The sequence below is a fragment of the Acinonyx jubatus genome, chromosome B2 (genome assembly GCF_027475565.1).
Source record: "Acinonyx jubatus isolate Ajub_Pintada_27869175 chromosome B2, VMU_Ajub_asm_v1.0, whole genome shotgun sequence".
NCBI classification, from domain to species: Eukaryota; Metazoa; Chordata; class Mammalia; order Carnivora; family Felidae; genus Acinonyx; species Acinonyx jubatus.
In genome coordinates, this window is record NC_069385.1 from 82457034 (window position 1) to 82471474 (window position 14441).

The following is a 14441-nucleotide window of genomic DNA, read 5'->3' on the forward strand; positions in this document are numbered from 1 at the left end:
TAGAATTATCAGTTGAAAAATTTAACTAAATATGACCTTTCTGCTGGTCACGGTTACTTATCCTTCATAAAATGAATTTATTCCCCCTCAGTATCACTGACTTGTTCAAAACAGAGCTCATAATGACTAATAATGCAGCATCCTTCATTTCCAAGATTTACCACACAACACAATATATTCTAGAAATTTCAGGGTATTAAAAAGCCTGCATACAAAGAGATTGAATTTGCAAAGAAATGACAGAACTTCTAATTTTATTCGTCTTTAAAACAAAACAACCACAAACAAATGAACAAACAAAAAATACCTGAGGTGCTGCCAGCTTCCTCAAAATCAATATTTCCAAGGTGCAGGACACCAGCTACTACCCGGAACAGATCAAGCTTTTCTTCGTCATCCAAACCAATCTTTTTCATGGCTGTGCACATTCTAATAAAATCTCCATGGTCATCTAACAGAGGATCTTTCAAGGAACCTGCCTTAAGATACTACAAAACAAGAAGATACCAATTAACTGCTCTTTTCTCATTATTTAAGTATATTAAAACCACTACACAAAGTCTATTAATGCACTATATATAACATGCAAAAATAAAATATGTCAATGGGAAAACTTTACTATTCTAACAATTCAAAAACTAAATGAGAAAAATGTACATAGGATCTTTCTGTATTATTTCTTTCAACTGCCCATGAGTCTAAAATTATCTAAATAAAAATCAGTAAAAGATGGAATGAAATGTTTTCCAACTAAATTACAATTTTAGCTCTAATGTATTATAATGTTAGGATATGTTAAATAAAAATATAAATTGACTGCAAAATAAGAATATATCGGTGGTTGAAAGGAATCAACCTTAATCCAGAGGTCAAAAAGAACTAAGGTAAAAAATGATAATAAAAATTCAAATCTAACACTTAGCATTATACTCCTTTAGGTTAAGTGCCATCAACTGCACCAATATTCAGCAGTGGTAAATAGTGGACAGACTAATAACAATTTTCATGGCCTAAGAATCACTTTTTAAATCTTTCTGTACAAGCATATATGAGGTAAAGTGTATTAATAAGCATTGTGTTTACTGTAAAAATTTATGCAATGACTCACATTTCAGAAAAAATAAAGAAAAAAATGTGTTTTCTTTGCTAAAAGAATTTACATCTAAAGTATTCATTTGTTAGAACTTATTAAAAAGCTCAGAAAAAGGAATAAGAAAGTTAGGCCTGCAGAAACTAGGAGTAGAAAAATAAAAGTTACTGGACACAGAGAAACTGGACTAGGAATTTTCCAGAACTTGACAATGAATAGGTAAAATTAAACATTAAGTAACACAGCATCAGAATTAATTGCCCATTAAAGACACTTCTAGGAGACTTTTTTCCTCCCAGTTGCCAATTGCTTCCCAGCTAAAGTTGGGATTATCTTTCCACAAAATTCTTTAAAATGCTTAATTATGCTTGGGTGAAATTTCTGGAAAATGTCTAGATAAAGAAATTTAATTTCATTCTCGAAAGCAGCAAAGGAAATGATCACATGCAGCCAAAGTTAACAAAAAACACAGACCATGCAGAATTTTTAGTCTTGCGACTGAATCGTTACTTCATTTAAAAACTGTTTCTAATCAAATGTTAATGAATATATTGCTATTATGGCAGACTAAAAATACTGCACTCTCCTAAAAATTGCACACAGCTTAGACACTCAAATGGAACTAGGCGAAGGATTCTAATTAGTCAAAATGATCACCTCATCCTCCTGATAAAGAAGACATAAAAAGTAATTTAAACATATTAATCCATTATTCACTTATATATTTTTATATATACACTCAATAATATAGTAAAATACCTAACAAAGTATGCTGCCTCTAGAATCACAAAGAGTACTTTTTTTTTTTCTTAGCAGAATGCCAAGAGTATTTGGTATTCTTTAGAGAGCAAAATCCAGTTTTCTTCCCTCTCTACTTAGTTTTTTCCATGTCAAAGATCACATTTAGACACACATCTTCTTCCCTGAGGACAGCTGCATTATCCCATAGGTAAATTTTTCCATTATTTTAGTGGAAAGAATACAATTTCTTTATTTCAATGATGCCTTATAAAAATATAGATCATCATGACAAAAGAAGATACCATAATAAATATTAAAGTAACTTCTTAAAGTTCCAACCATAAATGTCACACAAAGTTTACAATTTTTAATTTGGACATTTATGTCTGAAATGACAAATAAAATGTCAACTTAAAAACTAACCGTACTCATCTGCTTAGAATTTAAAATAATGGGAATTTTTATTTGCTTTCTGTTCTTTTCTATGAATATATTAGAAACATAATTCATCTCACTCATTTTGAAAAGAGCCAAAAACATCTGATTCACACATTAAAAGCTGCATATAATAAAAACTTGTACAACTAAATATTCATATAAATCTTTAAATAAAATTAATAAAGGCAAAATGAACTAGTCCCTATAATTAATCCTGACTATTTCATAATTTAAGCTCCTTGATTAGCTACAACTTAATACTACTTACTACTTGAATGTTACATATTAAAATTTGTAAGAGTTGTAGATTTTTAGATTAAGGATTTAATATTTTTAAAATAATTAATAGTATAATTACTTCTAATTACTCTCAGAAATATAATAATTTAGTAACATCAATATATATTATAGAAATACAATGTTTTAAAGAGAAATACAATAATATATAAGCATTAGTTCACAAGAATGCTTACCCTATTTAATGTCTACTTCAAAGCTTACTTCAGGCTTAAAGTAGAAAATAACTTATGAAGAACATATTTTATACTTAATCCAAAGTGGGTAATGTGAGAGTAAGTTTTGAAAATGTTAGCAAAGGATAATTCTTAGGCAATATAATACCCTCACGTGGGGAAAAAAGAACCAGAGAAGAGCAGTGCATTGAGGCCTAACCAAGAAGAACCAAAACGTGTCGCTTCTGTAGATACCAAGAGAGGGACACAGTTATACACCGTGAGAGAGACTTGAATGAGCATTTAGTTTTTAAAGTATAAACCTAAAAGTAAGAAATATGATTTAGGCTCCAAAATAAAAAATGTATCTTTCAGTATGATTTTTTTGCATTAAAGATTTTAATTTAAAAAAATAGCCTACTATACCTCAGGACTTTTTCGGTTCTGTAAAATCTGTTTGTCAGTTTCTTTGTTAGCAAAGTATCTAGTGCAGCCTCGGTTTAAATACTAGGAAAAAGAAATTTAAAATAAAACAAATATGACCCACATGAAAATAATACAGAAGAAAACACAATTTATCAAACAGGGGTAACCAAAAAGAATTTTTAAATATAACCTGAATATCATTTAATCTTTCAATTACAATCGATACTGCTATATATTATAAACCTTTTACTCCTAATCAAACCAGGAATGTTGAAAATCCTAATTCCTGAAAGTAGATTAAATTAAATAGTTAATATAAAAATCAATACCATTAAATCTTTCCTATTTTTAAAGGGCAGTGATTTTAGAGGCAGGAAACTTTCTGACCTAATAAAGAATTTCAGCAGCTGCCTTCCTAGGATGCCTGCCATTGTGCCAGGAAAGGCTATACAATCTGAGACACACAAAAAAAATATGCTCCTAGTTCTCCAAATACAAAGAAATACTAAAGTAAGACAAGAATGATACCATTACCTTATCATTAACACAATGTCAACAAAGCCACACCATCATTATTAAATTTCATATGATTCATAATAACTTATACTCCTTTTCTAAAAATCATTGTAGAGAAATACCTCTTCTACTTTTATGAAGATACTGTGGGCAACTAACTTCACATTCCAATTAATGTGATGAGCTCTAGAGAAGGTGGGACATTGTAGAAGCATATAAATAGAGGCAGTTATACAGCATTTTAAAACAGTAGTTTTAAGTTTTCCAAATACAGATTAAAATAAACTGAAGTAATAAAGAAAAGCTGAATTGCAAACACACACACACACACACACACACACACAGAGAACAATAATTAAATATAATATGTGTCACAATTCTCAAGCGGAAGACTCCTGCCCAAAGAGTACTATCAGAATCACCCGGAGAACTTTATTCAAATTGCATTCCTTATCCATTTCCATGATTCCCACATATTCCACACAGGGACACAGTTTCCTAGCTGCAAATCTGTAAATTACGCTAACCATCCCCAGTCACCACTTCTTGAAACTGTATTGGCTTGTGATTCTTGGCACTCCTGATTTTCCTTGTACTTCTCTCACAACCCAACTTGTGCTTTCTTTCCTGGGCAACTCTTCACCGTTCATATTCTTCAACTCCAGAGTCTGGATCTGGCACCTGCTTCTCTACATTACAAAATCTCCCTGAACAATCTCATCTACTCATGGTCATACTTTTAACTACTACCAGAGTTCTGACATCTCCCAAACCTATCACTACAGCACCAACAATGACCTTCAGATTAGAAGACCAATTGTCTTCTAATCGTCTCTCCTTAGATGATCCATAGGTTCCAAAACTAAACTCATCCTATATGCCACAAATCTTCCATCTGGCCCTTGTTTGGTATTTACATCCACCCAGTTACCCTAGTCAAATCTGAAAAATTATTCCAGAATCCTCCTTCTCCCTACCATATTCAGTCTCCAAGTCCTATCAATTTTACCTCCTAATATTTTGCACATCCCCTCCTCTGTAACCTTCCCATTGCTAAACCAAATTCAGGCACTAACTTATTTCGACTATAGCCATGGGTTACCAACTAATTCATCCATAGTTGCAATTTCTATCCATCCCCTCCCATACCCCCTTTAAAACCACCCTCCATATTAAAGCCAGAAGTATAGACCTGATATCCAACTTTCTACTTAAATCTCTTCAGTAGCTCCTTATTAATATAGAAGTTAAGACCAAACTCTTTAGCCTCACTTTCCACCACTTCCTGCCATACTCTTTAAGCTTTTTCTTGTCTTTCTTTCTTCATCTTTTTCCACCTACTAGGAATACTCTTTGCATCTTTCTTCCTCTAGCTAATACTTGAAAATTCTTCAAGATTCTAATCAAGCATCAGTTATTAATGTAAGCTTTTCCAAAATCCCCAACATCCTATGCACACCTCTTTCTTATCATTCAACCTATCAGTCAGACTGTGTGTGTTTGCGTGTGTGTGTGTTTCTGACCAGATTCTAAATTGCTCACGAGCAGGAACTGTTCATCTTTTTCACCCAGGCACAATGCCTGGTACCCAGGGGGCAAGCAATAAATATCTGCTGTTGAATTAAGAGAGACAATCATACATCCTTTATTAATTCAGTGGTCAAATTTTTTTTTAATGTGTCAAAGATAACTTTAAAGCTAGCATTACAGAACTATTATAAATTTCTTATTGAGTTTAAATTGATAACTGGTTTCATATCTATCCTTTCATCTATCCATTTCATATCTCTTCAGATAGTGTTATATTATAAATTCAGCAGTAAATCTCAGTAGAGATCTACATGTTATCACATTACACTGGATTCAATGTAAGTTACACACAACTAGAAATTAAAATTCACTAAAATAAGTTTTAGAATTGAAGGCAAGTCCATTTGCAAAAATTGTATGTGATTTCTTTTCATCCACCTACCCGAAAATTATCTGGGGAGTTCAAATGAAGTTTTTCCCTAATATCTTCAGAAGCACCAGCGCACAACCTATAAAAGATATGATAATTCCTTTCCTCTTTGCCTTGAACACAGATCCTAGATTTCTCTAGAAGGTAATGTGAAACAAATCCTCCAACAACTGAACTCTAAAAAACAAAACAGAGAGAAAATACATGTTTGCATTTAAAGTCTGAAAGTATAATCTACCAATGTTAAATTATGTTGCTACTAACCATTCGTCTATCAAAGAGGTTGTAATATTTATCAAATAAAGGGGGAAAAGCAGATAACTAAATAAAGAATATTTATAAAGATTATAATGAATATATATATTCTCCCCACTATCTAAAGTAACAGAGAAAAACTTAAATGGATTTACCATGAGTTCAAGTACAGCACCAATGCTATCAAGACCTTTACAAAAACACTTCTCAAACATATCATCTCAAAACACAGTTACTCACCTTTTCATTGAAATGTATTTCTACAAATTTTCCAAATCTACTGCTATTATTGTTGCGAACAGTCTTTGCATTTCCAAAGGCTTCTAAGAGTGGGTTAGCTATTGAAAAAGACATAAAAATATTCCATCAAAAAATAGCATAAAGGAAAGTTACAAAACAATAAATATGCACGGTATGTTTCCTTATTAACAGAGATAGAAAAAATGTCTTCAAAAATATTAACATGAAGTAATACACATGTAATGTCAAATTCCTCAAATATTTATTGACTACCACTATATTCAAGCCCTATTAAAGTACAGAAGATGGGAAAATTACTCAAATTATGTAAAAACAAAATGTAAATGGTATGGAAAATACTAAATTTTAAGAAGTCATTAGGTTACAAAATTTATAACTCAACTTTGAAAATTACTCCCTAAAAATTGTAAGATTTTTCACAAGTGCATCATCTTTACTAAAGGAGTAGTGATCATACTATAGAAAAGAGCAAATCTCTGGTGAACAAAATACAAGCAAGAATGTATTAGTTGACTTACCTTCCTAAACTGTTTTATATATGAGTAAAACCTCCAGATTTACCATTTTTTTCATGTACATCTAACAAATTAGTTTACAGAATGACTAAAAAAGGTCCTCAGAACAATTGTTTCTAAAACCCCAGCCTATAAGAGACTCATTTTAAAGCTAAATACACCTGCAGATTGAGAGTGCTGGGGTGAAGAAACATTTATCATACAAACAAATGTCAAAAGAAAGTAGCAGTACTTCTATCACACAAACTAGACTTTTTTTTTTATTCTTGTATTGTTTTATCCTGCTTTGGTGTCAGGGTGGTACTGACCTCATGGAATGATTTTGAATGTGTTCCCTTTATGCCATTATTTGTAAGATTTTGATAAAGACTGTCATTATTTTTTTAAAATGTTTGGTAGAAGAATTTGCCAATGAAGCCATGTGCATGTGGTCAGCTTTTTCTGTGCTGGGAAATTTCTGATTCCTAATTCAATTTTCGTTCTTGTTATAGGTTGAAGATTTCCTGTTTCTTGAATTCAAGACTCATGATTCAATTGTGGCAACTTGTGTGCTTTAGGAATTATCTGGTTTTCTTCTAAGTTATCTGATTTGTTAGTATATAACTGTTTACAGTAATCTGTTATCACACTACATATTTCTATGGTTACCTGTTATACTGTTTTCCATTTGTCATTTTGGTTTCCAACTCTTTTTTTTTTTTTTTTTTTGTTTATTTTTGAGAGAGAGACAGAACACGAATGGGGGAGGAGCAGAGAGAGGCAGACACAGAATCCAAAGCACACTCCAGGCTCTAAGCTGTCAGCACACAGCCCAACACGGGGCTTGAACCCACAAAACTGCAAGATCGATCATGACCTGAGCTGAAGCTGGACGCTCAAATGACTGAGCCACCCAGGCACCCCTGGTCATTCCTTTCACTGTTATGTTATTGTTTATTCTGGCCTCCACTTTATTTATTTCTGATTTTTCTTTGTGCTTTCCTCCCTCTACTAAATTCAGCTAAGTTTCTTCTTTTTCTAGGTCCTTGTGGTATAATGTTAAATTGTTTACTTGAACTTTTTTTCTTAATACAAGCATTTATAGCATAAATTTCACTCTAACATCGGCTTTTGCTGCATCCCATAGGTCTTGGAATATTGTGTTGCTTTTTTCTTTTGAAACCTATTTTGATTTGCCACATGATTTCCCACTTGGTCCACTGTTTGTGTGATAGTGTGTTATTTAATACTTACATATTAAATATTTAGTATTTACATTGTACATTTTCCAGCTTTGTTTTATTGTTGATCTCTAGTTTTGTACCACTGTGGTTAGAGAATATACCTGGTATGCTATCAGACTTCTTAAATTTATAATATTTGTCATGTCTCTTTTTATGTGATTTAACCAGGGGATTCTTCTATGTGTACCTGAGGAAAATGTGTATTCTATTTTTCTTGAATGGAATGTTTTATACATATCTTTTAGAACCAGTATTCTCAAGTATGCTTCAAGTGAAAAATGTTCTTGTTGAAAAAAAAATAACAACTTAAACAAGGGTACTTGTTTAAAATAAAGCATGTCAGAGGGGAGGTGAGTAGGGGGATGGGTTAAATAGGCAAAAGGGATTAAGAAGAGTACACTTCTGATGAGCACTGAGAAATGATGTACAGAACTGCTGAATCACTATATTGTACACCTGAAACTAATGTAACACTTATGTTAACGATAATGGAATTACAATAAAAAGCTTAATAAGAAAAAAAAAAACTTAAACTCACAATGAACAAATGTAAAATTTTAATTGTTTTTATCTTATAATCTACACACATATGACTAAGGAAAATTTATTGGACTCTATTCTTATACTCACCAGTCTCAACTATAAATATACTAGATTAGTGCCAATCTTACATGTTTCTCCATCTGCAGCCTCATAAACTGCTTTATGATGCTTATTACTATAATATTTTTATGAAACATTTTATTAAAGTCCATCTCTCTTACACAATCCACAGTAGAAAGCTTATTAACAAGTATCCAAACCCTTTTAAAGATCACTTTACGATTGTTTCACTTTCCAAAAAAAAGTAACAAAGTATTAAAACTGAAAAATGTTTGCATATACATCTAACCTTTCAGATGAGCAAGAAAACTGAGGCCTAACAAAATCAACTGACTTCTGGAAAGCCACATGACTGGCTAGTGGCAAAAGGGGAACTCAATTTCAGGTCTCCCCAACTCCTCTACAGAGATCTACTAGTTTTTGCTGAAGGGTTTAATATATTAAGTAAAATATCCAAAATTAGGATAAGAGCCTACCAGAAAATTACAGTAATATTATTGATACATTCATTCTAAAACCAACAACCAATTTTCAATTGAAGACGGCACCAAATGATTTCTATGTTCTTCTAGTTAACATCTACTATCCTCTAGTAAGGAGCTGGAATAATACTTTCCAACTTTTCTCAACTACAGCACTCTACATGTTGTACACTACATTCTCACAGAAGAAACCAGGTTTATATCCAATTTGCAAGCACATTTGTACCTCAAGTAAACAAATCAGAATACTAATTAGTATTTTATTGAATTAACTCATAATTTGTTCTTTTTATTTATTCAATTTTTAAGGGTGATTCCCTCATTAAAGTGAGGTACTTTACTATGAATTAAGCACTACTTATTAGATCTTCAAACCTGGGTATGTTACAAAAGCACAGTGAGAACTATAAGTAAAACGATAAAATTATGTCAAGAAACATGAAAAACATGATTGCTGCAAACTTTAAAAATGTTTATCAGAGTTGAATTTATGTTCATCCACACTCATATTTCACAATTGTGAAAAAAAGAACATAACACCTGCTAGCTATAATGTAGCAAAATGAATGAACACAGAAGCCCCTCAATAAATTTCTGTCCAACTGAAATTTGTCTTTAAAATACTAAGAGTATTAAAATATGCTCTCAGTACAGCACATAGTTACAATGCCTGAGTTTATTTTTTTTCTTAAGATGCCTGAGTTTATATCCCACTTCCACAACTGATGAGCTATATGCTCTTCAGCAAGTTACTTAAAATCTTTTTACCTCAGTTTTTAATCTGTAAAGTAGGGATAAAATAGTACTTACCTCATTCTGTAGGGATTCAAATTAGGAACAGATTTTCAGCAAATCAGACAATGTGTAATACATCTCCATATGTTAACTTCATCATCATCATTATGAAAATATTTACTGACTGCCTCATACCAGAAAATGAGGAAGGAGGAAGGAGAAGGAGTGTCCACATAGGCTCAAAACACCTCATAAAACTACAAGGAGACCACCATGAATAAAGTATAAGGGCTCAAAGGAAACATGGCTCAATTAGAGCAAAGGAGACAGAGGCCAGACCACACAGAGCACTGTTAGTGATGTTACAGATTTGCAGCTATATCTTCAGAGCAATATTAAGCCATTAAAAGATTGAAAAGATCATCCCAATTTCCACACACAGAATAGATTACAGGGAAGCAAAAACTTAAGTGGGGAGACCAGAGAGGAATCTATGATGCAGGAGGGTGGTACAGATTCAACACGGTGGTAGACTAGAACAGTTGTTTCCAAATGAGGTACAAGAAGACTTTGTAAGGGGTATGCAAGCACTGACCTTAAGGAAATCAATTTACAGACTCCTGCCTTCCAACTGTACCTATTCATTAAAATGATTTCCCCAAAAAAGCATTTTAATTCCAAATAACCCTCTTCCTCTCTCCTTCTTTACAAAACACAGGGTCAACTAAACAAACAGGAGACCAGAAAGTATCCTATATTTCTTTCATTCATCCAAAACATATGTATGGATCATATCCCACATATTAAACACTATTCCAGGCAACTGTAACATATAAAAATCTCTGCCCTCTTAGCACTTACCTGGGGTGAGAGGGAAGACAACAGATATTAAATAAAGGAGAATATACATGAGCAAAGATTTGTAGGAAATGGAAGGGACTTTTGGATCTCTGGGAGAACATTCCAGACCACCTAGAGGATTCTCAAAAGTTAATTTCAGTACATATCTAACAGTAAAAAATAAGAATTTAAAAAATTAACAATACCTTCAACAATTCTATCATCAATATCTTGCCCTGTTCCATAGGATTCAGTCAGGTATCTGTTTAAAATACAGGTAAAAAAATTTACATGACTAATATTGTACATATTATATTTGTAATTTTAATATCATTTAACACATGTAAAATTTAAACTTGGATCACCACTACAACTATTTATTTAAAATTTACAAATTTATATTTAAATGCAACTATTCTGTTATAGCTTTTTAAACATTTTTTTTTAATGTTTTATTTATTCTTAAGAGAGAAAGAGCAAGAGAGAGACAGAGCATGAGCAGGAGACGGGAAGAGCAAGAGAGGGACACAGAATCGGAAGCAGGCTCCAGGCTCTGAGCTGTCAGCACAGAGCCCAATGCAGGGCGAACTCACAAGCTGTGAGATCATGACCTGAGCCGAAGTCGGATGCTTTACTCACTGAGCCACCCAGGTACACCAAGACCCCACCATTTTAAACTGCGTCATAAAGTATGGAAGGGGTACCTGGCTGACTCAGTCAGGGGAGCATACAACTCTTGATCTGGAGGTTGTGGGTTCAAGCTCCACACTGGGTGTAGAGATTACTTAAAAATAAAATATTTTTAAAAATAAAATAAATAAAGTATGCAAATGTATTCAAAGTCAACCTGTTCAATGAAAGACATATTTGTATCTCTTTGTTCATAACACATTCACAGTAGCACTATTCCTAACAGCCAAGACGTGGAAATAACCAAAGCACCCACTGATGAATGAGTGAGTAAACAAAATGTGGTATATTCATACCTCACAGGTGTATTCACCTTGGAAAGGAAATTGTGACACATGATACAACACGGATAAAATTTGAGGACATTATGTAAGTGGAATAAGCCAGTCACAGAAAGACAAATACTGTATGATTCACTCATATGAGGTATCTAGAGTAGTCAAAATCACAGAAGCAGAAAGCAGAAAGGTAATTGCCAGGGGCTGGGATAGGGGAAAATGGAGTTGTTCAATGAGCACACAGTTTCAGTTTTGTGAAATAAAAAGTTCTGGATATTAGGTGAACAATGTGAATATATGTAATACTACTGAACTGCACACTTAGAAATGCTTGAACTAGTAAATGTTATGCAATAGATAGATAGATAGATAGATAGATAGATAGATAGATAGATAGATAGATTTGGATATATTTTTTTTACCACAAATAAAAAAAAAAACAAAAACAAAAAAACAACCTGTTCAAAATATTCCAGGTTAGCTAAATACTCCTCACCTTAAAACAAATTTTGTATTTTCTGTTTTGCCAGCTCCTGATTCTCCAGATACGATGATAGACTGACTCATCTTGAGCACTCTCATGTCTCTAAAAGCCTTATCAGCTAGGGTTAAAATAACACATTAATAATGAGCAGTGTGTTAAATACAAATTTACTAAATGACTGATAGTTATTTTACTATCAAAGAGCACTTGCTCTTAAAGAAATTATAAATGTATGTTTACAGTTAGTAACATTTAAAAAAATTTAATGTTTATTTACTTTTTGAGAGAGAGAGAGACTGAGCAAGGTAGGGGCAGAGAGAGAGAGAAACACAGAATCTGAAGCAGGCTCCAGGCTCAGAGCTGTCAGCACAGAGCCTGACGAGGGGCTCAAACTCAGACCGTGAGATCATGACCCAAGCCGATGTCGGAGGCTTCACCAACTGAGCCACCCAGGCACTTCTACAGCTAGTAACATTTTAAAATAAAATCACTCAAGTGTTCAAAACATCTCTAAATAGTTTTTACACTAAATGTCCTATCTTACTACCCTGACAGCTCAGTAATATGAAATCCAAATCAACAACTCTTAATTTTTTGCACTAAAATGTTTTTCATATTATGAGCTGTGTCTCAGTTCTTCCCAATTCCAAAGCAGGTCTAAAAAAAAAAAAAAAATGCTCACAATGCATAACTAATGAGGGCCCCAGAGAAAAGCAAGTTAACACCTACCAATTAAGAAATCTGGCAAACAAAAGTTCTGCTGGAGAAAATAAATACATAAATGCAAAATCTGTGTGGTAGTATTAAAAACACAAGTTGAGCACAATTTAATTCTGTTAAAGTAGTCTCATATTAAAACAATTTTAATTCAGGGGTGCCTGGGTGGCTCAGTCTCTGACTCTTGATTTCAGCTCAGGTCATGATCTCAGGGTCATGAGATTGAGCCTGCATTGGGCTCCTCACTGGGCATGGAGCCTACTTGAGATTTTCTCTCTCCCTCTTCCTCTGCCCCTCCCCTGTTCGTGCACACACACACTCTCTTCCCCTCTCCCTAAAAAATAAATTAATTTTTTTTAATTTAAAAACAATTTTAATTCAAAATTAGGTTCTAACCAATTTAACCCTATAACACAATTATTTCTCACTTCAGACATATGCTACCCATACAAGTGAAGAAAAGGCTTTACAAATGGCTTTTACTCTATTAGACCAAATGCAAACTACATGCAAGAGTATACACATCCTTCTGCCCAATTTATCAGCAATCTGTTCCACTCACTTTCATATCATTCTAAATATGTTTAACAGTAAAGAACTAAAAATAAAAGTCAGTTTATTTACATTTTGAACATATCATTTCTCTCCAGTAATGAGCTTGGTCATATTCAGGTTCTAAGGATTGTGTACCATTTTGCTACCTCATAGAAAGCATATTAATGCCCATCAGAGCATCTCAGAACTAAAAGTCAATCTGCTATTGCACTGGATTTGGGTGACATAGTCACTCTGTGTAGTAGTACACAGTACACAAGTCACCCAAATTAGGAAGTGAAGCCTGGCTTGGCCAAAACACAGGCATGAAAAGAAAGCCCAAAGCGAAACAGACTGCACCAAGAACTAGTACCAAAACATGTCAGCACTTAACTGTTGGTTATGTCTGGATCCAAAGGGTTAATTAACATCTTTGTACTTGCAGTCACCAGCTATGAGAGTATGTGTGTCAAAAAACTCCATCTCTATGTTCCTCAGAGCTAAAGTCCTTCAAGATGAGAGAAAACCTGGGCACCTGGGTGGCTCACTCGGTTAAGCATCTGACTTTGGATCAGGTGGTGATCTCACGGTTCATGACTTCAAGCCCCACAATGGGCTCTGAGCCTGCTTGGGATTCTCTCTCTCTCCTTCTCTCTCTGCCCCTTCCTTACTCGTGCTCTCTCCCTCTCTCAAAATAAATAAACTTAAAAAAAAAAAAAAAAAAAGATGAGAGAAGACCCAAGAAAGGCAAAGACTGCTATCTTCCCACACAGATTCCCTAGAAGCATATATCATTTTCAATCCTTAACATTCTATAAACCCCTGATGCAAGATAAGGCATGGAAAATGTCAGCTCTTAACAAACTCTTATCTAGCCCTAGTAACACCCTCACAAGTGATGACCTGGGTAACACTGGAAAGTCTGAGCTCCAAAGCTATGAAGAAAGACACTTTCAAGATGGAGCTAATCGTGCTGAGGAGTCAAAAAGAACCATTATGTCAGCTTTTATTATGTCCTACTTTCAACTGGGTGGACAAACTTAAGAGGACACAGACATTTAACAAAAATAATGATGTACAATTGCCCCATTCTGCAAAAGTAGTCTTCCCTATCCAGTATAAGATACATGCTCCTAAATAAAGGTGATACATTCAAAATGCATAAAGGCCCACCAAAACACATATTCAATTCATGGTATCT

At 33.6% G+C, this 14441-nt stretch overlaps 1 protein-coding gene across 12 annotated transcripts in view; it reads right to left on the reverse strand.

The window, feature by feature from the left end:
- The window catches only part of MYO6 (myosin VI), a 143324-nt gene that overhangs the window by 57653 nt on the left and 71230 nt on the right, over window positions 1–14441 (reverse strand). For all 12 annotated transcript variants that reach the window (XR_008298521.1, XR_008298522.1, XM_027057387.2 and 9 more), the window contains exons 6-11: window positions 12002–12107; window positions 10744–10799; window positions 6119–6216; window positions 5636–5800; window positions 3148–3228; window positions 308–488 (exon numbers count right to left, since the gene is read on the reverse strand). Coding sequence is in view for 10 of the 12 variants with exons in the window: in XM_027057387.2 (XP_026913188.1) it covers window positions 308–488; window positions 3148–3228; window positions 5636–5800; window positions 6119–6216; window positions 10744–10799; window positions 12002–12107 (687 nt within the window). In the remaining 2 variants the exon portion in view is untranslated. The remainder of the gene's footprint in view (window positions 1–307; window positions 489–3147; window positions 3229–5635; window positions 5801–6118; window positions 6217–10743; window positions 10800–12001; window positions 12108–14441) is intronic.